The following is a 26,610-nucleotide window of genomic DNA, read 5'->3' as shown; positions in this document are numbered from 1 at the left end:
GTAGTATCCAGATCAAGGAAGTGATTGTTGTTGTTTAGTCGTGTCCGACTCTTCGTGACCCCATGGACCAGAGCACATCAGGCACTCCTGCCTTCCACTGCCTCCCGCAGTTTGGTCAAACTCAAGCTGGTAGATTTGAGAACATTATCCAACCATCTCATCCTCTGTTGTCCCCTTCTCCTTGTGCCCTCAATCTTTCCCAACATCAGGGTCTTTTCCGGGGAGTCTTCTCTTCTCATGAGGTGGCCAAAGTATTGGAGCCTCAGTTTCAGGATCTGTCCTTCCAGTGAGCACTCAGGGCTGATTTCCTTAAGAATGGATAGGTTTGATCTTCATGGACTCCCAAGAGTCTCCTCCAGCACCATTGTTCAAAAGCATCAATTCTTCGGTGATCAGCCTTCCTTATGGTCCAGCTCTCACTTCCTACTCTATTCTGCCTTGGTCAGACCACACCAGGAATACTGTGTCCGGTTCCGGGCACCACAATTTAAGATGGATGTTGACAAGCTGGAAGGTGTGCAGAGGAGGGCAACCAAGATGATCAAACGTCTGGAAACCAAGTCTTATGAGGAATGGTTGAAGGATCTGGGTATGTTGCAAGGATAAGCAAATCGGGTGACCCCCCATGCGTACTGCACGTTTGAGAAAGGACCAGAGAACTGGTCAAGCCAAGAAATAAATAAAAAAGAACGCAAGAGGCTTGCAGCGCAGGAGGCAACCACAGCGAGTTCTACCCCAAAATAAAACTGATCTCTGCATTAGCAGTTCCGGATGACAAACTTAGGGGCCTGGGGTGAAGAAGCCCTTTGTATTCCTACAAAGGTATAAAGGCTGCAGTGCAGAGCAAGATGGCTTGGCAGGCTCACGGTTGAATGCTGTGCTCTGTAGTCACAAAAAAAAGTTGCCGGATGACAGCTGCTGCACATGCGAAGGCAACAAATGTTTTGTGACCAGAGATGACTGGTGTGACACGTGCACCTTATGCAATCGTGCAAAACAGCAAGCAGCTATTTCAAAAACGTCCTGTGAAAAAGTCCTTTAAAAACTATAATTGCAAAAAAAACCCAACCCACCCAGCCCTTCTAGAAAACATATTTAGTGAGCTTTTCTCTGTAATCCCCCCGTCCTTCAAAAGGCTGCTAGGTATCATAGCTGCAGTACTTATGAAGTGTTATATGCTGGAGAAACAATTTGTGAAGTTATTATGTTCGAGAACAGCAAGGCGTAGCGAAGTACTGCATTTCCAGCAATTCACTGATCTCTCTAATCCCCCAAAGGAAACCTCTGGAGACTGGCCTCTCTTCTCCAAGCCGAACAGTGATGTTTTTGAAGTGTGTTCCCTGGCTTTGGAACTCCCTTCCTCTGTGGGCATACAAACAGTCTAAACCAAGGGTCAAACTAGACGTGACACTAAATGCATCACTTGGAAACACGTCAGGGCTTTTGAAATTTAATAATAGATGCGTGGGAGGCGGGTGAAAGCTTTTTTTCAATACAGTATATGGCTAACAGGAGCGTGGGGGGTTTCAATAGGAATGTAGCCGGAAAGGGTTAAACTTACCCTCTCCGTGTGATGCAGCCCCAATCTATTAGTCTATTAATATCACATCTGATTTGGCCCAGAAAGCCAATTCAAACTATTAGGAGGGGAATGAGGAATGGTTCATGTAGAAAATGTACTGCGTCAGAATGAAGATTGGGGGGGGGGGTGGATGGTATGCTTGAATGCATAGCCATGTTTTGAATTTCCCTGTATGGCTAAAACCAACATATCAGCCCAAACCCAAACAAATAAATCTCTTCTAGTCTAGCTGAAACCTCCTTCCTGATGCACTGTTCCCCTTTGAGAGGATGGTATAAGTGCCAGACCTTTCACAGAGATTTGCTGTTTGTACACAACCAAATGGATGCATGGATTAGATCAAACTGGTTAAGAGACTGAGCTATAATTCAGGAAATCTCTGGTTTGAATTTTGCCTCTGCTGTGAATTCACCAAATGTCCTTAAGCAATACTCTTGCTTTAACTCTTAGTTTCAATGCCAGGCCTTATAGGACAACCGGCTCACCTGAGAGGGTTTGGTATACGAAGGATGATGAATGCGAACAATCAGAAGTGCTATATGACTGTTAAGTGGATAGATAGATAGATAGATAGATAGATAGACAGATAGATAGATAGACAGACAGATAAGATGAGAGAGAAAACTGATTGGTTGAAGGAATATGTAAAAGAAAAAAATGCTGCAAAATTTACCTGTCATGTGTCCTCATGAAATCCCATTTCTTTGAAATGCCATTCTGCAAAACAAAAAAGCCACCCCTAACAATTAGTACAGTATGTTAGTCTTCAATCAACCAATTGTTCCATACATGTGTATGGTTTAAATGCTATTGTAGCTTATGTTGGAAGCTGTTTGTATTTGGCACAGAGGTGGCATAGAAATAGTGTTACAATAAATACATTTGATCAGTTTAGAATATTTTGCCAAGAACTATGGTGGTAAAGGGAAAGCAATGCTGGGGCTGGGGGGTGAGGATGGGGAACTGGTGCCACCGGGGGAGAGATACTGGACTTCACGGGGTCTAGAACCACCATCCTAGCTTCTGTTGACCTACTTTGTCTCCTTTAAAAATTCCCAGCTGGATGACCAATGGCAAGAGAGGGCAAGGTTCCTGCGCCTTATCATGGTTGCACATAAAACACGCCATGTACCTACTCTAGGCTTCATTTCCCACCATCTAGTCCTTGTGAGAATGAAGGAAATAAGTCACATGTTACCCCTGTATTTTCTGGAATGACGCTACAACCTCTTTTCAGCCTTTGAGTTTTTATTCATTTATTTGCCATTTCACACCAAGGAGTTTTCCAAAGCAACTTACAACATAAAGCTTAAGAAACCCATATAAAGCACAACAGCTAAGCATGCTCATCCAAGATTAATTATAAAAGGGCAAATCCTTTTAAGAAAATGCGCACCGAAACAGGCCGGAACCCGCTCACTCACTGCCCTTCAGATTAATGATCAAGGCCTGAATGTACAGCAATATTTTAGCATTTAGCACCAGGCTTGCTTTCTGGGAGAGAGCACTGTACAAGTGGGGAGCCACTACCGAAAAGGCCCATTCTTGCATTGCCACCATGCTCAACTCCCTCAAAGGAAGAAGGGGAGAAGGGCCTTGGGTGGCAAAAGGCTCCTTGTTTCATTGTGTTATGTTTATTCGTTGGTTTAAAATCGTATCTGTACATAGGCAGAATTTCATTCACACTTTTGCACAACGCCCTGGTTCATCTTTAGATGAACAGCAGCTAAGAAATACTTCACATAAATAAATTGTCGCAATGTGTGAACAAGGCTCATTTGGCAGCATGTTGAAAACCTTAAGCCAGGTGAGAGAAAAAGAAAAAGGATGAAACTGAGTCGCTGGGTGGGTGAAGATGCAACACAACAAAGGCAGGCCTGAAGGCTTATATACGGAATTTGTCAGGGCAACTGAACACAGAACAGTTGGTGGGGATTAGGCGACTGCAACATTGCCTTGGATAATAAGCTTCTGAACTTCTAGAAGTTTAACTAGGCTTTTTGCTGCTGTTGACACAGACTGTTTGTCCAATGGCTGGTTTATATGACATTTCCACAGGGCTAATTGCAAAGTGGTTGCTCATCCTAGGAGAAACTCTCCTCAAACGTAAGCAGCTGTAAAAGCAGTTAAAACCGACCAAATCTATAAGGAGATATCATGGGGGGGGGATGCAATGTGGGGTTCAAGCCTGATGACTCCCTGCAGAGATTCACCCCATCCCACGTGGTTCACAAAAGCCCCACAACCTTCCAAATAGGCTTGGATAGGCAAGGGGGTGCATTTTCTTTCAAAATGCGGGGATTTGCACTCTCCAGTGGGAGAGAGCACCCAGCAGGGTTAAAAACACTCTCAGAATTAAGCAACAGTATAGCATGGAATATAAATTGTTAAACCCTTTTGCAAATCCCTTTTAGTCTGCTTTAAAGCTCTTGCCCCCACCTCTCTCTATCCCTCTGCCAATGAACAGACCACACACTCTTAATTTAGTTTAAAATGCTTTACTTACTAAACCCAAAGGTCTGGTTCATGCATTATTCCATGCAGCAGCGAAGAAAACACAAGTAGATTACTTTTGGGTGCAAATACAGACTTTTGCAATCCCACCTGCCATTGAACCCAATGTGTTTTCACTATATGCGATTTTGGCTTTAGGTGCGATCCCTGGAACATAATCCCTATGTTAAATTGCAGGCTTGCTGTGTTACACAAGCCTGGCACAATTTCAAAGTGCTAATCTTTCTTTACCAAATACAAGAAAAATATACGTGCTAGATTAAATCAGTAAGCTAGGCCTTCAGAATATTTTCTGAAGAAAGCTGGAAGCTTTCCAATGTATATTATCCTATTCAAATTTGCATAAGGTAATGTAAAAATTTGCAGAAAATTTCCCAATTTGAATGTTTTCCAGAACACTCATAACTATACCTGGCCCAAACAGTTTCATTTAGTAGCATACTACAGAGACAGAGCTTTCCACTTTTGTGGACTGTTTAATCTACAATAATTAGGACATAAATAGATTTAGAGTCTGCTAGGATATGCATGTTTTCGCTTATCCCTATGCACTGGTCCAACAAAGCTTTGCAAAGGAATATCTAGGAGCAAGATTCAATTTTGCATGGCCAGCTTGCACCTGTCCAAATAAATAATGCAATAAACAAATGAAAGTGTCCAGCATCCCATTGTTTGCTGTGGCAGAAACTCAAATGACTGCCATTTGCTGCCATTGTCCTTGTGTAATGCAATTTGAACTCGGCTCTATGCAGCCAGTTTCTATTGTGCCAAATGCCTGGCTCTTTGCTAAGAGTCCGCTATGAAGGCTGCTAATTATTAATTCCAGGTAAACAGTTGCCAATGGTTATATGACTCTGTGTACTTTGCAGAACAATAAATCCAACTGTGCTTATAGTGATTTTTATCAAGAAATGGGCAAGTTCGTGGCACTGATTTATCTTTCTCCTGTTCAACAAACCTGCATATTCATAGTATGATGAAGAGATGGGCAAACGGGAATCCACTGGTGTGTGTGGGGTTCTTGTAGGGCCCCTAACATAGCCCTACAACTGCAACTACTGCAACCATTATTATGAATCCCAACCTCTGCCTTTTACTTGGGAGAAACAACTGAGAAATGTTAGCGAGAGTATTAAGATCCCTTTGCTTGTGTCTCAACTTATGGGGGAGCAAGTCAGTAGCTGTCATGGGCTGGCTGGGCACAGAGGAATGGTGGGAGGCACCAGATGGGGAACCATCAAGGGACGAAGGCTCAGAGGCCGGGAAGTGGTGGTGAGATGACGATGAGTGGTCAGAAGGAGAAGAGGGAGCAGACTGGGAGGAGGAAACATTGGAAGCTGAAGAGGTAACAGGGCTTAGTGAGCTGGGAGAGTCTGTGGTAGAGAGAAGTCCAGAATCAGAATCAGAAACTGAAGCAAGCAAGTGGGAAGAGGGAGGTCAAGAGGCAGAGATGAATCAGGCTGGGTAAGTGTCACGGGGGTCTCCCCCTCCTGCTTAGACAAACTCCCCTCCCCCATGTCTCCCAGAATCAGAAGAGGGCTGAAATGGGTGTAGCAGTGACAGGCTGCATGCAGGTGCAGTCTCTGATTGCCTGAAAAAAGACTGAAGAGGAGGGGCCTTAGATGGCTGTGGGGAGTTGGGGATTTTCAGTCTCGGCAACTGATTCAGGGAGTAAGACCTGCCGGGGATGGGCAGCTGTGCTCATTAGGCCTGAAACTCAGCCAAGTCTGGGAAGATCATGTTTTTGTTAATGAAGAGTTAGCGCCAACTTTGAGCAGTGTGTGATTTACTGCTGGCTTGCTCTGTGACAGTAGCCTCCACCGATGCAAAACGTAGCCCCTCATTAGGAACTGCTCGACTTTTCAGGGTTTGCAAAGTAAACAACAGGCTTGTTTATTTCTCTTACTGCAACCAGTTTGTGCATTTGAACATTTAAATGTGATGTAATCAAGTGGATCCATGTTTTGCATGCACGTTCTCTCCCCGCCCCCCGGCGCGCAAAAAGCTAAAACAACAGAAAGCCTCTGGCAGCATCTCTTTCGTAGTAACCCATCTCCAAAGGCCTGTTTAAATAAACATGTTTCCACCTCTCTGTTACCCCCAAGCAATCCTAAACTGGTTGGCCTACTTAGGGAGAAGGTGCCATGACATGGATGCCGCAACTGAGAAGGCCCTGCTCCAAAAGACTGCAAATTACTACGCCCCACTACCACTGACCGGCATAAACTCAGAAAAAGATCTTGCCATTAGATCTTTAAAGGAAAGGGACGTGGGTGGGGCTGTGGGTTAAACCACAGAGCCTAGGAGTTGCCGATCAGAAGGTCGGCAGTTTGAATCCCCATGATGGGGTGAGCTCCCTTGGCTGGGTCCCTGCTCCTGCCAACCTAGCAGTGCAAGTAGGTTAAGTGCAAGTAGATAAATAGGTACCGCTCCGGCGGGAAGGTAAACGGTGTTTCCGTGTGCTGCTCTGGTTCGCCAGAAGCGGCTTAGTCATGCTGGCCACATGACCCGGAAGCTGTACTCCGGCTCCCTTGGCCAGTAAAGCGAGATGAGCGCCACAACCCCAGAGTTGGTCACGACTGGACCTAATGGTCAGGGGTCCCTTTACCTTTATGAAGGTGCGCCCTCTATGGCAATCAGGTTTTTAGTTAAAGGAATCAGAGTTGGAAGGGAGCCTGAGGATCATCTAATCTAACCCCTTGCATTGCAGCTGTTCATATGGGGCTGTTCATATGGGGATCGAACCTGCAACCTTGGTGTTATCAGCACCAGGATGTAACAAACTGAGCTATCTACATTTGAAAATGATCTGCAACACGTACTATCTCCAAGCTCAGTAGCAAAACACTTGCTTTTCATTCAGGTGGGCCCAGATTCAACCCCTGGCATTTCCAGTTAAAAACCTCTCAGGTAGGGAGGCTGGGAAAGCTTTGACTACTATCAGTGCTGACAGGGTCCCCATTCTGAACTGGATGAACCAATGGGTCTGACTCAGTATAAGGCAGACAACCTTTCTCCCTAAGCCAAGCTGTGCTAGCCGCACAAAAACAAGAGGAAGATGCTTAACCATCATTCTCGACACGAACCATCTCCTTGTCTGCTGCACTTTTCGCTCCCACTTTGTTTATCCATTTTCCATTTTAGCTTAATGGAAATTGATTTCACATCCATGTGGTTTGCAAGAAAAGATGACGGGAGATTTCATAATTTGGGGTTGTTGAATTGGATTTTTTCTTTTTGCTAGCTGCATTATTAATGCCGGCTACTGTCATGTGAAGTCAATAGCTAACATCTCCAGTGACTATGGCAATGCCCTGGCACGCTCTTTACCTCTAGGTCAATCTGAACTTGGCGCGATTCGTTCGTGTGCATTTCCATTTGCATGCCTCCACCCCTGCATTGTTTCAATTAGCCCTGTTTTAGGGCATCACTTTGAGCACGGCCTTCGTGTAAACAGAATTAACGAGGAAGAGAAAACAAGGCTTCGCCTTCCGTGCCAATCGCCGCTTAAAACCAGGAGGGGATTTTGAAAGGAAGCACACAAGTCTATTCTCCATGCGATATTGTGAAATCGGAATTATCAACATAAATTGTACATCGCAAAACAGAGGCAGCACGTTTGGGCTTGCACAGATTTCTACGGAACAAACTGAACTGAGCTCCTTTCTACGCCCCATTGCAAGAAGAATGGCATTCCAACACCCCCTGAAGTGGGCGAAAAATATGGCTCCCCTTTCAAAAGACGTTTCCCAAAACTATGGAGAGGAAGTCTGGTGTGGCAGATACAGCACTAGACTTGGCCCTGAGCTCAAACATCTGCCTACCTCTCTTGACAACCTTGCCTGTCCACCTAATCTAAACTTCTCGGGGTTTCCATGAGGGCAATATGGGATAATCCCCATATAATACCACCCTGAGCTCCTTCGAGGAAGAGTGGGATGCGAATGTGATCAGTAAACAGATGACTGTTGGTACTGAATAATTGGATGAGATTGTTATCTTCAGCTGTGATACTGCGCTTCCCAGTGTCCATTGGGAGCTCTGAGGCGTTTGAGGACAACCCCAAAATTCAGGGGGGATGGATGAAATCAGGCTGCTATAAGAAAAACCCCACTCACCTCTGCATCTAGCTCTCTCCTCCACTGAGTTGGTAAGCATCATGGCCGGCTCTACCATTGGGCATGGTGAGGCAGCCAGTCTCAGTAAACAGATTTAAGGCTGCCATTATTATTTTCACTTGCTGTTGTATTTATGTTATACCACCAAAGAGGGTTTAATTGGTATTTTCTGCTTCAGGCACCAAGAATGAATCCCGTTTGTATCTCAGCTGTAAGTTGGCTACCTTGAACTAAAAAGACATTTAAACCAACCAATCCGGGGACGAGTAGAAGCTACCTCCCCCACCCTCCCAAGAATGGTACACAACCCAAAAGTCGCACTGTAATTTTTACAAACCGTATCCATTTTAGTCTTCAAAGCGAGGGTTATATTTTGGTAGGAGACTGTAATGAAACTGCATCCAGATGGTGATGGCAGTATAGTTTTACTGTTCAAAAGGTGTCGTTTTTACCCATTAGGAGGCAAAACAAACATTTGAGAAGTGCATTCACTTCTTCAGCTGTTTATGTGATACAGGGAGCCAGGCCACTATGCTTATTTCAAACCCATCAGCTCCGAGGACAGGTAAGCTAAAATCTGCAAAGTTTCCCTTTATTGTTAAGACAGCATCATGAGCTGGATATGTAGGCACAAACTGACACAGCTTTTACTCCTAGATTTTATAAACTCTTGATTTATTTTGTGATGAGGCAACCAATGCCGCCAAATTTTAAACAGATGAGTTATTTCTTCCAGCATGTGGAAGTGGAGAGAAAGTGTCAGGCTTGGGCCAAGGAGACCTGGGTTCAAATCCCCCACCCAGCCACAAAGCTAAACAAGTGGCCTTTGGGCCAGTCACTATCTCTCAGTTTAACCTTCCTTATGGGATTGCTGTGAAGATAAAACAGAAAGGAAGGAAACCAAGTATACCATCTTAAGCTCCTTAGAAGGGAGGCACAGAATGCCTCTATATATTGCTTTGTCATCCAAAGCAATCGCATTCTGCCTATAAAGCCCACTCTTTTCCTCAAGCAAGCAGACAGTAGTATGCTGAACTTGATACCTGAAAGGGGGGAGGATATGTCGCCGGCACTAGGAAAGCTGATAGGTTCAGGGGTCAAAGCTACGGCTTTTCCTGCTACCTTCAGTTTACTGCTAGGTCAGCAACTGCATTTAAGGTTATAACCTGGGATGCAGATGTGAGGCAACTGGAACTGGCACAAATTGATTCCGGGGGGGGAGCAACTTGGCGCTTCAGTAAAAGAAAGAGCTGAAAGGTGGACGTTATACCACTTAGTGTTATATGGCTCATTTTTAAATAAGGGATGATAAAAATAATCCATCTTATTTCAAACCCATCAGCTCATCTGGCTGGGTTTCCCCAGCCACTTTGTGCGGCTCCCAACAGAATATTAAAAACATGATAAAACATCAAACGTTAGAAACTTCCCTAAACAGGGCTGCCTTCAGCTGTCTTCTAAAAGTCAGATAGTTGTTTACTTCCTTGAAATCAGATGGGAGGGCTTTCCACAGGGCGGGCACCACCACTGGGAAGGCCCTCTGCCTGGTTCCCTGTAACTTTGCTTTTCATAGTGAGGGAACTGCCAGAAGGCCCTCGGCGCTGGACCTCAGTGTCCGGGCAGAACGATGGGGGTGGAGACGCTCCTTCAGGTATACTGGGCCAAGGCCATTTAGGGCTTTAAAGGTCAGCACCAACACTTTGAATTGTGCTCAAAAACTTACTGGGAGCCAATGTAGGTCTTTCAAGACTGGTGTTATAGGGTCTCGGGGCCACTCCCAGTCACCAGTCTAGCTGCCGCATTCTGGATTAGTTGTAGTTTCCGGGTCACCTACAAAGGTAGCCCCATTTAGAGTGCATTGCAGATAGGGAGCTGCCTTATACAGAGTGAGAATACTTGGTCCACCTAGCTGAGTGCCGTCTACATTGGCTGGTAGCGGCTCTCTGAGGTTTCTAAAGGGGAATTCAGCCATGGATCTTCCACAGATGCTCTACCATTGAGCTACGGCCCTTTCCCTAATAATTAATTTGCTTAAAAAATAATAAAAAAGACAGGCCCCAGCTATGCATTCTGGGAAGAGTCCAACACTTCCTACATGCCGCACAACGAAGACTGAATGATGCTCATAAAATAATTGTATGAGGTTGCAAGTAAACTGGGGTGCACTGAGTTGGGTCCCCCACTTCTATTTCCCAAGGGGAAAATCTTCCAGCAAGAGCCAGATTTCTACCGAAACATCCACAGTCAATCCTGGCCCAACCCTTCCCTCTATGAAAAGGGGAAAGCAAGCAGCGATGTGACTGTAAGTGCGGAGAAAGAGACCTTAAAATAAACACCATTTAGCCATGTTTACTACACTGGTGCGCCAAAGCACTCTGTGCAATTCACAACTCAAAATAATGGCTAAGAGAGATGATATTTTATAGGGAAGGCAGAGGAAAATGAGCAAGTAGAAGCTCTATACTAACTCCCCCAGTGGAACCTGGAGGAATTGAAGAATATGCAACCAACCTCTCCAGTAAAACCTGAAGACAGAAACTGCCAGGGTCAGATCATTATTCCTCTGTAGCAACCTCCCAAGCCTTCTTGCTTTTTTAAAAGATAAAAAGGAATCACCAGAAGGAGAAGCACTAATATAGAGCATTTAGCAGGTGAGGATTTTCACTTTTGTGGGAGTTGTAACTATAATGCCTTATTTAAAATATCTCCGTATTTTAAAACAGAATCACAAAAGTCTTTTTAACAAGCTATCCTACTATTGGTATGTTTCACTTTGAAAGCAACAACCGTTTTAGTAGCTCAGCCTCCTCAAGGTTCCAGAGAAGCCATTTTCCGCTCACTTGCTTTGAAAGTCATTAAAATAACTTGATGAAGAGCAACAGCGGGGGGTTAATGGAAGGCAAGGCTTACACACAATCTTTAGATTTCCCCCGAAGACTTTCTCACAGGACCTTCTTACAAAAATCACGAGGACCTTTCACCTCCCTCCAGTCCTTTGCAAAAATCAATACAAAATGGACAGATGCTACCAAGCCCCAGATTTTAAATTATGTCTTACATAACATAGCGAGCGGCCCTCTCTCTCTCTCCCCAATGGTGAACCTGCAAAACATATGCTTAAAAGGATGGTGAGTTTCGGTGTTTCCGTGTGCATGTGTTAAATTTGGAGTAGACAGGATGCTATGAAAGAGGACAACAATAGTTCACGGGTAAACTTTCATTACCTATTGGTGATAAATAGAGTGGCTGGGCGAAGGACAAGAATACTTCTGCACTGAGAGCCAGTTCACACATGCCCATCACTTAAGGGCCAGGTAAGAATTTAAGAGCAACACTGTTAGATCACTCTAAAATGGTCCATTTAGTGCAGCATCCTGTTTCCCCGCAGCAGCTAACTAGATATGGCTGGAATTGGGATGGCAGATTTCCCCAGGGCACACACCCCTGCCAGTCAGTTGATATACCTGGGTGACATCACCTGATGCGTAGGGTTGAATCCTGCTGGGTGCAGCTTCACCAGGGTGCTGCCTGCAGGCAGGGGTAGGCAACTTAAGGCCCGTGGGCTGGATGCGGCCCAATCGTCTTCTCAATCCGGCCCACGGATGGTCTGGTAATCAGTGTGTTTTTACATGAGAAGAATGTGTCCTTTTATTTAAAATGCATCTCTGGGTTGTTTGTTGGGCATAGGAATTCGTTCATATTTTTCTTTCCAAAATATAGTCCGGCCCACCACATGGTCCGAGGGACGGTGGACCGGCCCACGGCTGAAAAAGTTTGCTGACCCCTGCCTGCAGGGGACGCACTGCTGAAGCTGACTCCAACCTGCAGATGAACTTTGACAGATGGGCAGGACTTCCCACCTACCAGTCGCCTGACACCAGGTGACTGACAGGGGTATAGCCCCACCCACCAGTCAAAGCTGGCCTGACGGGTGAAGTGGAGATAAATATCCGAAACAAAAAAGATCCTAACCCTGAGATATGAGAAGTTCACAAGCAGAGTGTGAAGGTGCTGATAACACCAATATGCAGCGGCAAGGGTTAGACTAGATGATCCTCAGGGTCCCTTCCAACTCTGTACTTCTATGATTATATGACCCCTACCCCCAGCAACTTGTATTTAGAAGCATAACATTTCTTCTGATTAATTTTATCATGGCTAACAGCTGTTAAGAAGACCTGTCATCCGTGATTTGCAGGGAAGCACGAATGTTCCATCACATATTAAATGTCATGTAAGTTCACAGTCTCAAACACCACCATTTCTCAGACCTAGATCTCAACACCTGAGGAAGAACGGGGTGGTAGAATGACCCGTATCACTTTAGAATGTTTTGCATGTGTCTCACAGTTTTGAATGCTTCCTGATGTTAGGAGATCCCTGCCAAGAAAGCACCAGCACAGCAGATCTCCAGGGCTTGGTGAGCTGCATCCAAGTGTACCAAAGGAGCTTGCGGATGTAATTTCAGAGCCTTTGTCTATTATCTTTGAGAATTCTTGGAGAACAGGTGATGTCTCTACATTTAGCTGTTGAGGAGCCGTGCAGTGTGCATGCCAGTCTGAACCACCCCAAAGAGCAACACGGAAGGAGGAACTATCCTTGGTGGTTCCTCGCATCACTTCAGTGATGTGCAAGAAAAAGCCCCATTTGAGACGGCAACTCCGCTTTCAATTCTTAAAAGGAACAGAATCGCTAGATCTAGCCAGTCCATTGGTAAAGCATATGTAATGATACAGTCATACCTCGGGTTAAAAACGCTTCGGGTTAAAACTTTTCAGGTTGCGTCCCGCAGCGACCCGGAAGTACCGGAAAGGGTTACTTCCGGGTTTCGCCGCTTGCGCATGCGCAGACACTCAAAATGATGTCACACGCATGCGCAGAAGCGGTGAATCGCGACCTGCGCACACGTGGGTTGCGTTCTGCTCAGGTTGCGAACGGGGCTCTGGAACGGATCCCGTTCACAACCAGAGGTACCACTGTATTTGCATTTTCCAGCATTGCTTAAATGAGGTATAGGTTTCTTTCCAGTCACCTGTACACTTAAGGGTACCAGGTGGCCAACAGGCCAGGGCTGCTGCACCTTTAACAGTTGTGCAGAAGATAGAATTTCAGTAGGTGCACTGCAAACTACACCTCCTGAAATTCCCTCTTCTATGCTTTTATTAAAGATACAGGAGCCCTGCTCTCTCTCTCTCATGCATCTGGTCCAAGGTTATCAGACATCCCCGTTTCCCAGGGACAGTCCCCGGATTTACAAATCAGTCCCCATACAAAATCCATTGAAGTTGAAAAGTGTCCCCGGATTCATTGGGGGAAAAATCTTTTAACCTTAATCTGGTCACCCAATGTAGATTCCGTTTATGCTGTGCTTCTCAGTCACATCACCGCTCCAAAAACTCTCTTCTCCAAACTCTGGCTTTACCCGTTGAGGGACAGGGCGCCACCCATTGGCCATCTTGCACTGAGCCTATCATCATCTCCATCTCTACACTGCCCTTCATTTGAGCATCACAGGGATAGCTTACAATATAAAAACACAAAAATGCATGACACAATAACAAACAAGAACACCACATCCCAGTTTAAAAGGCCATGGATTGTTTAATCAATTGTCCAGGGTTGTCCCACACAATGGGGCATCAGAGTGACCATTCTCAGCCCTGCCCTTTGGGGGGCTCCACACCCTAGCGTGGAGGCAGCTGCAGTTGGGAAAGGCAGCCATGGGAGGAGGGGTGTGCCTGAATTCAGGCGGCAGCTGGTTACATAGGAGGGAAAGCAATGATTCTTCAACATCAACTTCGTTGGACTGGTCATGTTGTTCGGATACCTGATTATCGTCTTCCAAAGCAACTACTCTACTCCAAACTCAAGAATGGAAAGCAAAATACTGGTAGACAACAAAAGAGGTTTAAAGATGTTTTCAAAGCAAATCTAAAAAAAATGTAGTATAAACACTGACAACTGGGAAACAATGGCCTGAGATTGGAGAACAGCCTTAACCAAAGGTGTCATGGACTTTGAAGAAGGAAGAACTCAGGGTGAAAAGAAAAGAAGAAGAAGGCAGCTGGTGACATAGGGGAGAAAAATAAGCTTTTTCAAAAAGCAAAGTCTCCCCCAGTCTTATCTGGAATCAGTTTCAGTTTGTTGGCTTCAAGTTACAAAAAAGATACTCTGACTAAACATCAGGAAGAACTTTCTGACGGAAAGAGCTGTTCAACAGTGGAACAGTCTTCCTTAGGAGGTTGTAGAGCAGGTTTCCTCAAACTCGGCCCTCCAGATGTTTTGAGACTACAATTCCCATCATCCCTGACCATTGGTCCTTCTAGCTAGGGATCATGGGAGTTGTAGGCCAAAAAACATATGGAGGGCCAAGTTTGAGGAAGTCTGTTGTAGAGTCTTCTTCCTTAGAGGTTTTAAAGCAGAGGTTGGATGGCCATGTATGCTTTAGCTGAGATTCCTGAATTGCAGGGGGTTGGATTAGAAAACCCTTTGGGTCCCTGCCAACTCCACAATTATATAATTCTAATCTCCCTTAATGGCTCACCATGGGAAGATAGCTTGGCTTGATTAAATTCCAACACTTGCCTGATCCAGAGATGAGAGGGGTCTGGTACCCACAAACTCACAGCAATATTTTCCCTATGCGAATTGCGACAGATAGCCCAGCTCATTGGAAGGCAAGTATGCACCTGAATCAGACAGACTCACTTTGCAACATAGGTAAAGGGGCTTGTCTTCCACCTGGAGTTGGTAAGCGCATTCAGACTTAGGGGTTTTCCACCCAGCCCCACCTAGGCTCGAAGCTGCTCACAACAAATAAACAAAGTCCACAAAACAGGGCAAGACACCAGGCAGATTAGAAGCCATCAATAGAAACATTATTCAACAACTGCATCTGAAAGCCTTCCTTGAAAGCTGGGTTTTGCAGCCCCTCCTGAAGGCTAGCAAGAGCATGCTCCAGCAGACATCTTCTGGCAGGCTATCCCACAACCCTGGGGCAGTGACTGAGAATGCCTTGCTTCTTGCGCTGCTTGTCTCTACCTCCCGCAATGATGGCAAACAAAGCAGAAAACTTGAGGGCATTCTTGATTTGAGGGGAGGGGCCATATGGGAAGAGGAAGCCTCAAAGATGTGGCGGTCCCAGACACTAAAAGGTTGAAAGCAGTAGCTGGGCCAGAAGCTATTTGTGATGTGTGCTTGTTTATTTTTTTAAAATTTTTTAAATATATTAATGGTATAACCAACAGGACAGAGTAGTCCAGAAATTCAAGAAAAGAAAAAACACACCAACAATCGAGTATGGACAGGTATAAGTTGAGGAGACAAAAGGGATAAAAATATTGAAAGAAACTTGTACAAAATAGGCCATGCTGCAGTGTTCTAAGATAAGACATAAACAATGGGTCAAAAACTTGTATAATCAAAAGCAGCACCAGATGCTATAATATTTGGACGGCGTTCACATCATCTGTGTGACTACGTCGCTAAGTAAGCTTTAAAAAAAAACCAGATAGCCGCAAAGTCCCATCTGAGAACCCAGCCTTGGTGGGCTAGTTTCTCTGATGTCGCTATAAATAAGACTTTTAGAAACCAATTCATAATAGAGAGAGCATAGAAGCACCCTTCCAGCGCTTGTTTATTTTTGGTGTTGCTTGGAAGCCATTTTAAGGTAAGTTTAACAAATACAGTGGTACCTCGGGTTACAGATGCTTCAGGTTACAGACTCCGCTAACCCAGAAATAGTACCTCGGGTTAAGAACTTTGCTTCAGGAAGAGAACAGAAATCGTGCAGCAGTGGTGCGGCGGCGGCAGGAGGCCCCATTAGCTAAAGTGGTGCTTCAGGTTAAGAACAGTTTCAGGTTAAGAATGGACCTCCAGAACAAATTAAGTTCTTAACATGAGGTAAGATAAAGGTAAAGCGACCCCTGACCATTAGGTCCAGTTGTGGCCGACACTGGGGTTGCGGCGCTCACCTCTCTTTATTGGCTGAGGGAGCTGGCATACAGCTTCCGGGTCATGTGGCCAGCATGACTAAGACGCTTCTGGCGAACCAGAGCAGGGCACGGAAATGCCGTTTACCTTCCCGCCAGAGCGGTACCTATTTATCTACTTACAGTTTGACCTGCTTTCAAACTGCTAGGTTGGCAGGAGCTGGGACCAAGCAGTGGGAGCTCACCCCGTTGTGGGGATTCAAACCGCCGACCTTCTGATAGGCAAGTCCTGGGCTCTGTGGTTTAACCCACAGCGCCACCCGTGTCCCTTTAACCCGAGGTACCACTGTAATAAAATAGTAACAATATTCCAAGAGAGTGGTTTCACCTTATCTTTGTTAGCACGCAAAGGGCACTGTGCCATAGAGTCTAAAGAAGGGTGCAAGCAAGCAGACTTGACTTTTGTTTTCATAAGACAACCATTCCCAGTTCTGCAGAATCCTGGAACAGCTCTGGGGGAAGAGAGTTCCCAAACATTACCGTATTTTTCGCTCTATAAGACGCACCAGACCACAAGACGCACCTAGTTTTTGGAGGAGGAAAACAAGAAAAAAAATATTCTGAATCTCAGAAGCCAGAACAGCAAGAGGGATCGCTGCACAGTGAAAGCAGCAATCCTTCTTGCTGTTCTGGCTTCTGGGATAGTTGCGCAGCCTGCATTCGCTCCATAAGACACACACACATTCCCCCTTACTTTTTAGGAGGGAAAAAGTGAGTCTTATAGAGCAAAAAATACGGTATGTTGATTATGCCTCTGGCAGTTGTTGGCAGTCAGGGGTGTTGCACTCACATCCAGTGTTTGAAATTCCCCAGGCGCCAAGTGCATTTTGCTACTGGCACACGGCCAATGGCACCCATGTGGAGATTCCTGGGCTCCAGGCTGGCAACCACGGTTTAAAAACCTCTGCCTTAGTCCATTTCCGTTTCCACTGTTTGGGTTTCCCCTTCTTGCGTACTGGGACAAGTGAATGGTTTCTAAGAGTAAGCTACAGTCAAACAATATAGTTGAGATCAGAGTCGTAGAATCAGTCTAACCCACTGGCAAACAGACATTCCATTGTGGTGACCGTAACCTAGGTTTAAGCCTGTATATCAGAGTTTCTCACACCGCTCATGTCCGGCTTGCAGGCTTCTCACATACATCTCATCTGCCGCTGTAATGGACTACATAGACCACTATTCTGATTCAGCAGGCTCTTCTGGTGTTGGTTTGGTTTTTAATTCATTTACACTCCTCCTTTCTGCCATGGAACTCAAGGCAGAACACATACTGTCTCCAGCCTGCCAGCCATGCACTAACCAGACCTAAAATTCATTTCACAAAGCTGATGCATCAAGACCTGGGATATGGGCTGAGGATCTAGCCCACTCTGATATCTTGGAAGATAAGGCATTTATATATCTCTGCCTCTCCATCCACACACCCCATAGTGTATAATGTTCTTGTTAAGTACTTTAGACATGTGTAAGAAACTGAAAGAAAAGCTATAAACCATGAATAGGCAAACTTGGCCCTCCAGATGTTTTCGGACTACAACTCCCATCATACCTAGCTAACAGGACCAATGGTCAGGGATGATGGGAGTTGTAGTCCCAAAACATCTGGAGGGCCGAGTTTGCCTATGCCTGCTATAAACTAATGAGCAGAAAACTCTTTTGTGTTGATTTTCCAAATCAAGATGAATCAGAAGCGGCAGATGAATATCACATCACTGTGTTATCTTTATTTGAGCATGCACAGAAGCCACTATAAGGTTCGCAGCCCTCCAAAAGGGTTTTCATGCCTTTAAGCATTGCTTAGAAGGGAACATACACCAAATGAAACTGCTCCTTTGGCAACAACACCATGACAGCAAAGAGAAAAGGAAAAATCTGCCTCCTGGGCATCACTAAAACCAGGAGGTGGAAATCTCAAATAGATTAATTGAGCAAGTTTTAAGCTGTTTTAAGATGTTATCTGCTGTTTTCTTATTTTGTGTTATTTTAGACTGTACACTGCTGTTGTTTCAGTTTAATGCGTAAACCTGCAAACAAGCACAGCCTACAACTGATGAAAACCCACCAATCTTCCCTACCCATCTTTGGTTATTGCTTCCTGATAAAAACACTCTTAGCAGTATAAGGATTTCACTGATAATAATGTAATTAAACAAGCAAGCAAGCATTGGTGTCATTTCTTTCTACCTTCTGAAAGGCAAAAACTTTCCCATAATTACACCGAGCAGATTCAAGGAAAGGACATCACTCACCTTGCGGAGTTTGGTCCCTCTTTTGCCTGTAATGTATTCATCACCACTCATCACATCTGTCCCTGCAAATCCTATTTCCTGTTCTATTCATGAGGTGCAGCAACCTGGAGCTTTAGAGATTGCCGCCACACTTTTCCCATGGCCTTCTCACCTCTCCTCTCCCCGAGCAAGTACCCCATTCCCATTGTTTATCATCTGTTCTCCCCTGCTGGAAACTGCTGTCAGATGTTCACTTATCCCTAATCTCGCTTGCTGCCTTTGATATTCTTTCTAATCCAACAACCTGTCAACTGGGGCATCAGCCCATGTCCAGGCCAGCTGCTCTGTCCCAGGCTCCAAGATTCTCTCCCAGACTCCATCTGAAATGGTTTTAGGGGATTCTGACCCAGCAAGGAAAACGTGAGGCAAATAATTAATGTCATCTCTATCTGCGCTCATGACTTTGGTGTGCCATTAAGCGCCCCGCCAATGAAGGAAAGTAACTTTTTAAAAGTTGCTTTAAACTCGGGCGTTAATGTATTAATGAAACCCTGGTCAATGTTTAAGGGACATGATTGAGGACAAGCAAGGTCTTGAGGAAGGCAGTGAGAAGATGCTTTTTAATTGAAAAGCCAATCTGCATATAAGCCTCCCAATTTGGACAGAACTTTCTTGCACACCTGCAGCTTTAAGGCAGAACTGCAGAGCAAATGTTCAGCAGCGAACTTTCCTCATGCTAAGTGTAAAATATGAACATTAAACATGAGCAGGTGGTTAAGATGCATTGCTACAGCACTGCAAAAACTCAGTGTCTCCCCCACTTCTCAGGGAAGAAGGTTGCTGCTTCCCACCCCGCTCTTTACAGACCTTTTTTCCAGTGAGTTTTTAAACCTCTGTGGCAGGTGAAGCTTTTCCTGGCATGGAGACCAGATGGTGGGAACAGTTTCATCTGCTGAAACTGCACAGAAGAAAAGCCAGTAAAAGTAAAACAGAAATGGGGAATTTCCACCTGGGATAAAGCACAAAATTAAGTCTAGCGGTTCCCAGAGCCTGGGGGAACCTGTCTATTTTTAAAAGTTCTTAGGAACCATCAAAACTCTGTCATGGTGGCTGATACCCTCGCACCTGATGAAATTTCCTCCTTCTCCGTGATCCTTGAAAGTACAGGGACTGGATCTTTGCAAACTGAAACCCTTGTTAGAAAAGCTGCCTTCTTTCAGATTTCTCAGGGTGGGAATGCTAACTTCTATGACAGTTAACCTTCTCTGTAAAGATTTTGAGCACATTGCTTGCTGTTTCTTAAGAAGCACTGAAAAGCCTCTTCTAGGATGATACACTCTATTTGCATTCAGCATCTGACCTTCTTTTTCTTTTTCTTTTTTAGTATAATCCTAACTCCACTAATTTAGATAGTGGAGGGCACTGTTATACAGTGGTTTCGCTCCTTCCTCCTGGGCCGTGTCCAGAAAGTGGTGGTGGGGGATGAGTGTTCAGACCCCTGGGCCCTCACTTGTGGGGTGCCTCAGGGTTCCGTCCTCTCCCCCATGCTTTTTAACATCTATATGAAGCCGCTGGGAGAGATCATCAGGGGGTTTGGACTGGGTGTCCATCAATATGCAGATGATACCCAGCTCTACCTCTCTTTCAAATCAGAACCAGTGAAGGCGGTGAAGGTCCTGTGTGAGTGCCTGGAGGTGGTTGGAGGATGGATGGCGGCTAATGGATTGAAGTTGAATCCTGACAAGACAGAAGTACTGTTTTTGGGGGACAGGGGGCGGGCTGGTGTGGAGGACTCCCTGGTCCTGAATAGGGTAACTGTGCCCCTGAAGGACCAGGTGCGCAGCCTGGGAGTCATTTTGGACTCACAGCTGTCCATGGAGGTGCAGGTCAATTCTGTATCCAGGAAGCTGTCTACCAACTCCACATGGTACACAGGCTGAGACCCTACCTGCCCACGGACTGTCTCGCCAGAGTGGTGCATGCTCTAGTTATCTCCCGCTTGGACTACTGCAATGTGCTCTACGTGGGGCTACCTTTGAAGGTGACTTGGAAACTACAACTAATCCAGAATGCGGCAGCTAGACTGGTGACTGGGGGCGGCCGCCGAGACCACATAACACCGGTCTTGAAAGACCTATATTGGCTCCCAGTACGTTTCCAAGCACAATTCAAAGTGTTGGTGCTGACCTTTAAAGCCCTAAACGGCCTCGGCCCAGTATACCTGAAGGAGCGTCTCCACCCCCATCGTTCTGCCCGGACGCTGAGGTCCAGCGCCGAGGGCCTTCTGGCGGTTCCCTCACTGCGAGAAGCAAAGCTACAGGGAACCAGGCAGAGGGCCTTCTCGGTAGTGGCGCCCACCCTGTGGAACGTCCTCCCAGCAGATGTCAAAGCGATAAATAACTACCTGACATTCAGAAGACATCTTAAGGCAGCCCTGTTCAGGGAAGTTTTTAATCTGTGATATTTGAGTGTATTTTTGGTTTCTATGGAAGCCGCCCAGAGTGGCTGGGGAAACCCAGCCAGATGGGCGGGGTACAAATAATAAATTAATTATTATTATTATTATTAGATAGTTCTTTTTCTTTCTTTCTTAAGAAAAGTGCACAAATTGCTTTGTATGTCTCAGATATGGCTCAACTGCTTTCATTTTGTACAGGAATTCAAAGGAAAATTAAACAAGGAGGGTTTGAGAATGCGTAGAGATGTATGCAAAAATATTTATATGTCAGATAACTGAAATTAACGTCCGGCAAGTCCAGACCCTGAGAAGACAACATTTTTCCAGGTGTGTCTGTTCCCATAAGGGTGTTGCAATGAAGAAAAAGGCCTTGACTCTTAAAGGTACAGGATCCCAATTTAGGGCCTGGACCTGATGACTTTAAATTAGAGAATGCTTCATTTCCTTTCTAAAGAGTGAATATTGATGACGCTGGGTCATGCATATATAAAACACAAACACACGCACATTAGACTAGCTTAAGATAATAACACACTCACAGATTAGCACTCCAAATAACTTTTCATTAATTTTAATCCTTGCGCTAATTTACAATACACACCAATACATTTATTGATTTATTTTGTGTTTTATAACGAAGCATAAACTCTGAATTCAGGAGAACATTACATATGAAGCTGCCCTATGCTAAGACAAACTGCTGGCTCAGCATTGCGTTTGGCTAGTAGCAGCTCCCAGGTCTTGAAGCAGGACCTTTCATAGATCCTTCAAACTGGAGAAGCCAGGAAATGAGCCTAGGACTTTCTGCAAGAAGGAGCCAAGGCCCCCTCCCTTAAAATATCTGTATATCTCAGCTTCTCCATTTCACATCCAGTGTACCCCTGCTGCTATTTTTTGTAGCCATATAGACATGATGTTATTTTAAGCCTTAGCTTCCAAGAGATATCAATGATGCTTACGAGAAGCATCTGAAAGAGGGTTCTTGATTAGATTCATCTTTGGTCTATTCTTCCTATGTTCTTAAAGGAAAATGTGTGTGGGGCGGGGCTTATTGTGCTTTTACCACCTTTTTTAAATGGCCTTGAGGAATACGATCTATTTTTAAAAATGTGTCTAAGTATTACAACAAAGGGACGCGGGTGGCGCAGTGGGTTAAAGCACAGAGCCTAGGACTTGCCGATCAGAAGGTCGGCGGTTCGAATCCCTGCGACGGGGTGATCAGAAGGTTGGCGGTTTGAATCCCCGCGTCGGGGTGAGCTCCCGTTGCTCAGTCCCTGCTCCTGCCCACCTAGCAGTTTGAAAGCACATCAAAGTGCAAGTAGATAAATAGGTACCACTCCGGTGGGAAGGTAAAGGGTGTTTCCTTGCGCTGCTCTGATTCGCCAGGAGCGGCTTAGTCATGCTGGCCACATGACCCAGAAGCTGTACGCCGGCTCCCTCGGCCAATAAAGTGAGATGAGCGCCGCAACCCCAGAGTCGGCCAAGACTGGACCTAATGGTCAGGGGTCCCTTGACCTTTACTTTATTACAACAGCTTGACAAAAATCAGCTGCGAAGCAGCACTACACGACCCCTATTCACCATTGAATAGTCAACTCTAAACCATGAAATCCACCTGTTCCTTTTTCCTCCTCCTGGCAGATCCCCAAAACACGGAGAGCCGTACTTCCTATAAGTATTTGAAAGAGATCGAAATAGCAAGCCTGCCCCATGCCTAAGGCTAGTAATATAAACGTGCAGTCCATTCCTATGCTTGTCTTCTTGGAAACGCCTCCAAGTGAGTTCAGTGAGGATTGTTCGCTAGTAAGACTGCAGCCTTTAAAAAAATGTATGTTAAAATGTTCGGTTATTCTCCACTGGAAGCTAATGAGGAATAATGACAATTGACAGCTCAGCTCATTCAAACACACCAGCAGAGAAGATCTCATCATCAGCCTAGCAAATTGAGAACATTTGAATTTCCAGCAATTTGAGGAAAACTTCGTCAACACTATTTTAAACCCAGACTGTATGAGCAAAAAGGGAGCTTCTGTTAAAATGTCTTAACTGTTCATCAGTTCAGAAGAAGGGAACATTTCATAAGTGACAATATATTATTAAATCCATTTAAGCTGGTGGCCACCACCAGCGTTAACCCGGCGCTGTGCTTGTATTTTCCCATTTGCAAGAACACTGACCCTGCAGCAAGGTGTTTTATATTGAAATTGCAATAGCTGTGAAAACTGTGCAAGACATTTGAGTCATAGAATCACAGAACTGTAGAGTTGGAAAGGGACCGAGAGAGTCATCCAGTCCAACCCTCTGCAATGCAGAAATCTGAACACATAATGCTGAGATGATGCCTTGCTTTGGGGGCTTCCCAGAGGCATCAAGCTGATTCTGTCCTCTTTCTGGATAGTAACATTTGTCTTTAAAATAAGTATAATAAATTGCCTGGCATGTTTGGGTCCACGTGGTCAAAAAGAGTCAGACACGATTAAACGACTAAGCAACAACAACAACAACAAATAATAATTAATTGATTGAGAATAATTAACTAAATAATTGAAATGTTAATTGATTATAATGATATTAATATTTTAGCATCATGTTCCCATCTGCAATTCTGAAATGGAGTGAGATAATAATTTATTTATAAAGAGGATGTCTAATTGGAAAGAAGAACACGTTCATTGATGAATGAGACTTCTTTTCTGTATCTAAATAGTGTCCACCTATTTATTTATAGTCTGCGCGTTAGCGAAGGCCTTTTGATATGCTTCTTGATTTGATCAACCTTCCCCCCCCCCCGCCTACACATTTTCCCAATCACTATGCAGATTTTAAAAAATAACAAATTTAAAAAATGCCCCCATCTATCATGGTTGTAAAACTAGGGTTGTCATATCATATGTCCTGACACAGTGGGCATTCAGGCCCCTTAAGCAGTATCTGGGCGAAAATCGCTGAAATGTCTTTGAAAATCCGGACCAAGGCAACCCATGTTGGTTGATTTAGGCGATTTTCATTTAAGTAGTTCAAAAACTCCTTTTCCATTCTTGTTGAGATTTCTCAAAAAAAAAAACACACACACACACACACACAAAACAACAACTCAGCAACTTTGGGCAAAACAAAACAAAACAAAAAGGCATGCCAGAATCCTGGGAAGTCTAGTTTCTTAACGCTGCTGAGAGTTGTTAGGCAACCCCTATTCCACTCACAGAGCTATAATTTTCAGAATGGTTTAACCGATAATCCCTTTTCCCAGAGAACGTTAGACCTGTAGCTCTGTAAAGGTCTTCCTAATAATTCTCAGTACTCTTAACAGACTACAGCTCCCAGAATTCTTTGGGGCAAGCCACAGCTGTTTAAAGTGGTATGGTGTTCTTTTGGATGCATAGTGCAGACATAATAGTCAGAATTTCACAGTCCCCATCTACGGTAGTTGCCAGAAACAAATGCAGCAAAAGCAGACAGAAAATTCCAGCTGGGCCCTTCTTGCTAGGAGTGTGTGTTGTGTTTGATGACACAATGCTGCCTGTGCACAGATGGCTGCATCTGTTGTGTGTGTAGCAGAGGAGCCGCTGCTTGCCTTTTTACCTCAAGGCGCTCCTCAGGCTCCAGCAGCTGTGGGGCGGAGGATACAGCTCCCCGCCAGCATTGCTGAGCACCCATAAGCAGGAAAGCTGAGGGAAAGGTGTGCTCAGGGCATGGAAGCTCACAGCATACTTGGGCAGTCTCAGAATGGAAGCATTTTCTTTCCAAAAATAAAATCACTCGGTGCACAAGATTGCTAGCTATTTGGTAGACACATGAAACAGGGCCTTTTCGGTGGTGGCTGCTCCCAAACTCCTTCCCTAGAGAAGATAGACTGGCTCCCTCCATGTTGATCTTCCGCTGGCAGGTGAAGACCTTCTTGTTCCAACAAGCTTTTGGGAACTGATGGCCACCTGTCATGTATGAATGAGATGAGATTCCCGTATTGCAGGGGGTTGGACTAAATGACCCTCAAGGTCCCTTCCAACTCTATGATTATATTTCTGCTTTTAATTAAAGGGCTGGTGCTGTGCTCTTCTTGTAAATATTGGTGTGGTTTTAACAGATTATATATATGCATATGGTTTTAATTTTAATTTTATCAGTGCCCCCCTATTCTTTTAGCGATTCTTATTTTTATCTGCAAGCTGCCCAGAGTCCCATCAGGGGAAAATAAACATACAATAATTTTTAAAGCAAAAATGGTACTGCCTCCCCCTTTTTTTTTTGCGGGTACGGAACTCTGCACATGCCCAGAGCCACTCTGCGGATTCAATTTATTCTATTTCTGCGCCACTTTTCTTTCAAACGAACCCCAAAGCGGCTTACAAACCATAAACAACAAAAACAAGCAGCGTAATTCATACAGGGGGGAATCAAACCCCAACAAATCATTTGTGAAACCGCTACAACCTATAGAACACAGTTAACAAAGCAACTATATATATATACATACATATATATATATATATGTATGTATGTATGTATGTATATGTATCTGAACATCGCAATTAAAGCCAAAGTCCGATTACACGATTTGCACATCCGAGTTTATAATCTATATAAAACAATACCTTGGGGGGGGGAGGAGGGAGCTACTGCCCCTATCTTTCGGCAACCAGGAACCCCCTCAGCCACGAAAAAGCCCACGTCCTCTGCCCATGTGCAAAGTGCTTAGCCCTCCCCCCCATCACTTCTACATGAACCTCAGGAACCTTATGGGGCAGGGGGTGGGGGGAAACAACTGTGTAAGCCCCGCCAGGCTTGAGCCCCGGCACCTCTCCAGCAGCGGGGGTGGGAGAGAGAGGGGGGGGCAAAGGAGGCGGCAAGGCGGCCCCTCACGCCGGAGCCTCCGTTTCCGAAGCGCCGGGCTTGCGTCGGAGGCGGCGGCCGGCGAGGCCTAGTCGCGGCGGCAAGAAAGCGGCGGCGGCGGCGGCGCTTCCTCCACGCTGGGCCGCAGACCCTCCTCACCGGTCTTACCTGGCGGTAGCGGAGGCGAAAAGGCCTCAAGTACTGAGAGTGGTCGCAGGGCCCCACCGCTAAGTCCTCGATGGATTCCATGGGGGGCGAGGAGGACGAAGAGGAGGAAGAGGAGGAAGCAGCGCCTTCGCCTCGGAGATGCAGCCGGAGAGGGGAGCGAGGAGGAGGGAGAGAGAGGAGAGAGGAGAGAGGGTGAGCTGCCTCTCTCATATATATTGATATGCCGGAGGTGTTCTGACTGGAATATGCACCTGTGGCTGCGTGTACATGAGACTTTTAAATCACGCACACAGCTTCTCCCTCTTCTTCCCCCCCCCCCCGACCCGAAATCATGGAAACTACGGTTCCTTCACACAGAGAGAAAACTACAGTTCCCAGCACCCTGAACAGACTACACACGGAATCGCAGAAAGAGATCGGCGTGCTTGGCATATAGCAAGCCCCCTTTTTCTCCGGGAGGCTTCCTCCCAGCTGAGTTATTTGCAGCTTGAGACAGAGCATAAAACGCTCTTCTAGGTAACCTTTATGAAATAATAATAATAATAATAATAATAATAATAATAACAACAACAACAATAACAATAATAACCATAACAATAATAACAATAATAATAATTTATTATTTATACCCAAGCCACTCTGGGCGGCTCTCAGCAGAATATAATAAGCACAGCATATTAGCTCCAGGCTGCAGATAAGAGGCAAGTAGGCGAGCCTCAGA

The 26,610-nt window shown here is 45.2% G+C and overlaps 1 protein-coding gene across 1 annotated transcript in view; it reads right to left on the bottom strand.

Annotated features, from left to right (window-relative positions):
• Positions 1 to 26,277, bottom strand: part of NUDT14 (nudix hydrolase 14) — a 54,917-nt gene extending 28,640 nt beyond the window's left edge. Inside the window, exons 1-2 of the mRNA XM_083520195.1 lie at positions 25,890 to 26,277; positions 2,256 to 2,299 (exon numbers count right to left, since the gene is read on the bottom strand). Coding sequence (XP_083376321.1) covers positions 2,256 to 2,299; positions 25,890 to 26,099 — 254 coding nt within the window. The 5' untranslated portion in view covers positions 26,100 to 26,277. The remainder of the gene's footprint in view (positions 1 to 2,255; positions 2,300 to 25,889) is intronic.
• Positions 26,278 to 26,610: the final 333 nt, after the last annotated feature.

Source organism: Podarcis liolepis, assembly GCF_965112155.1.
Source record: "Podarcis liolepis genome assembly, chromosome: 1".
NCBI lineage: Eukaryota > Metazoa > Chordata > Lepidosauria > Squamata > Lacertidae > Podarcis > Podarcis liolepis.
This window is presented reverse-complemented; position numbering and strand designations above follow the sequence as displayed.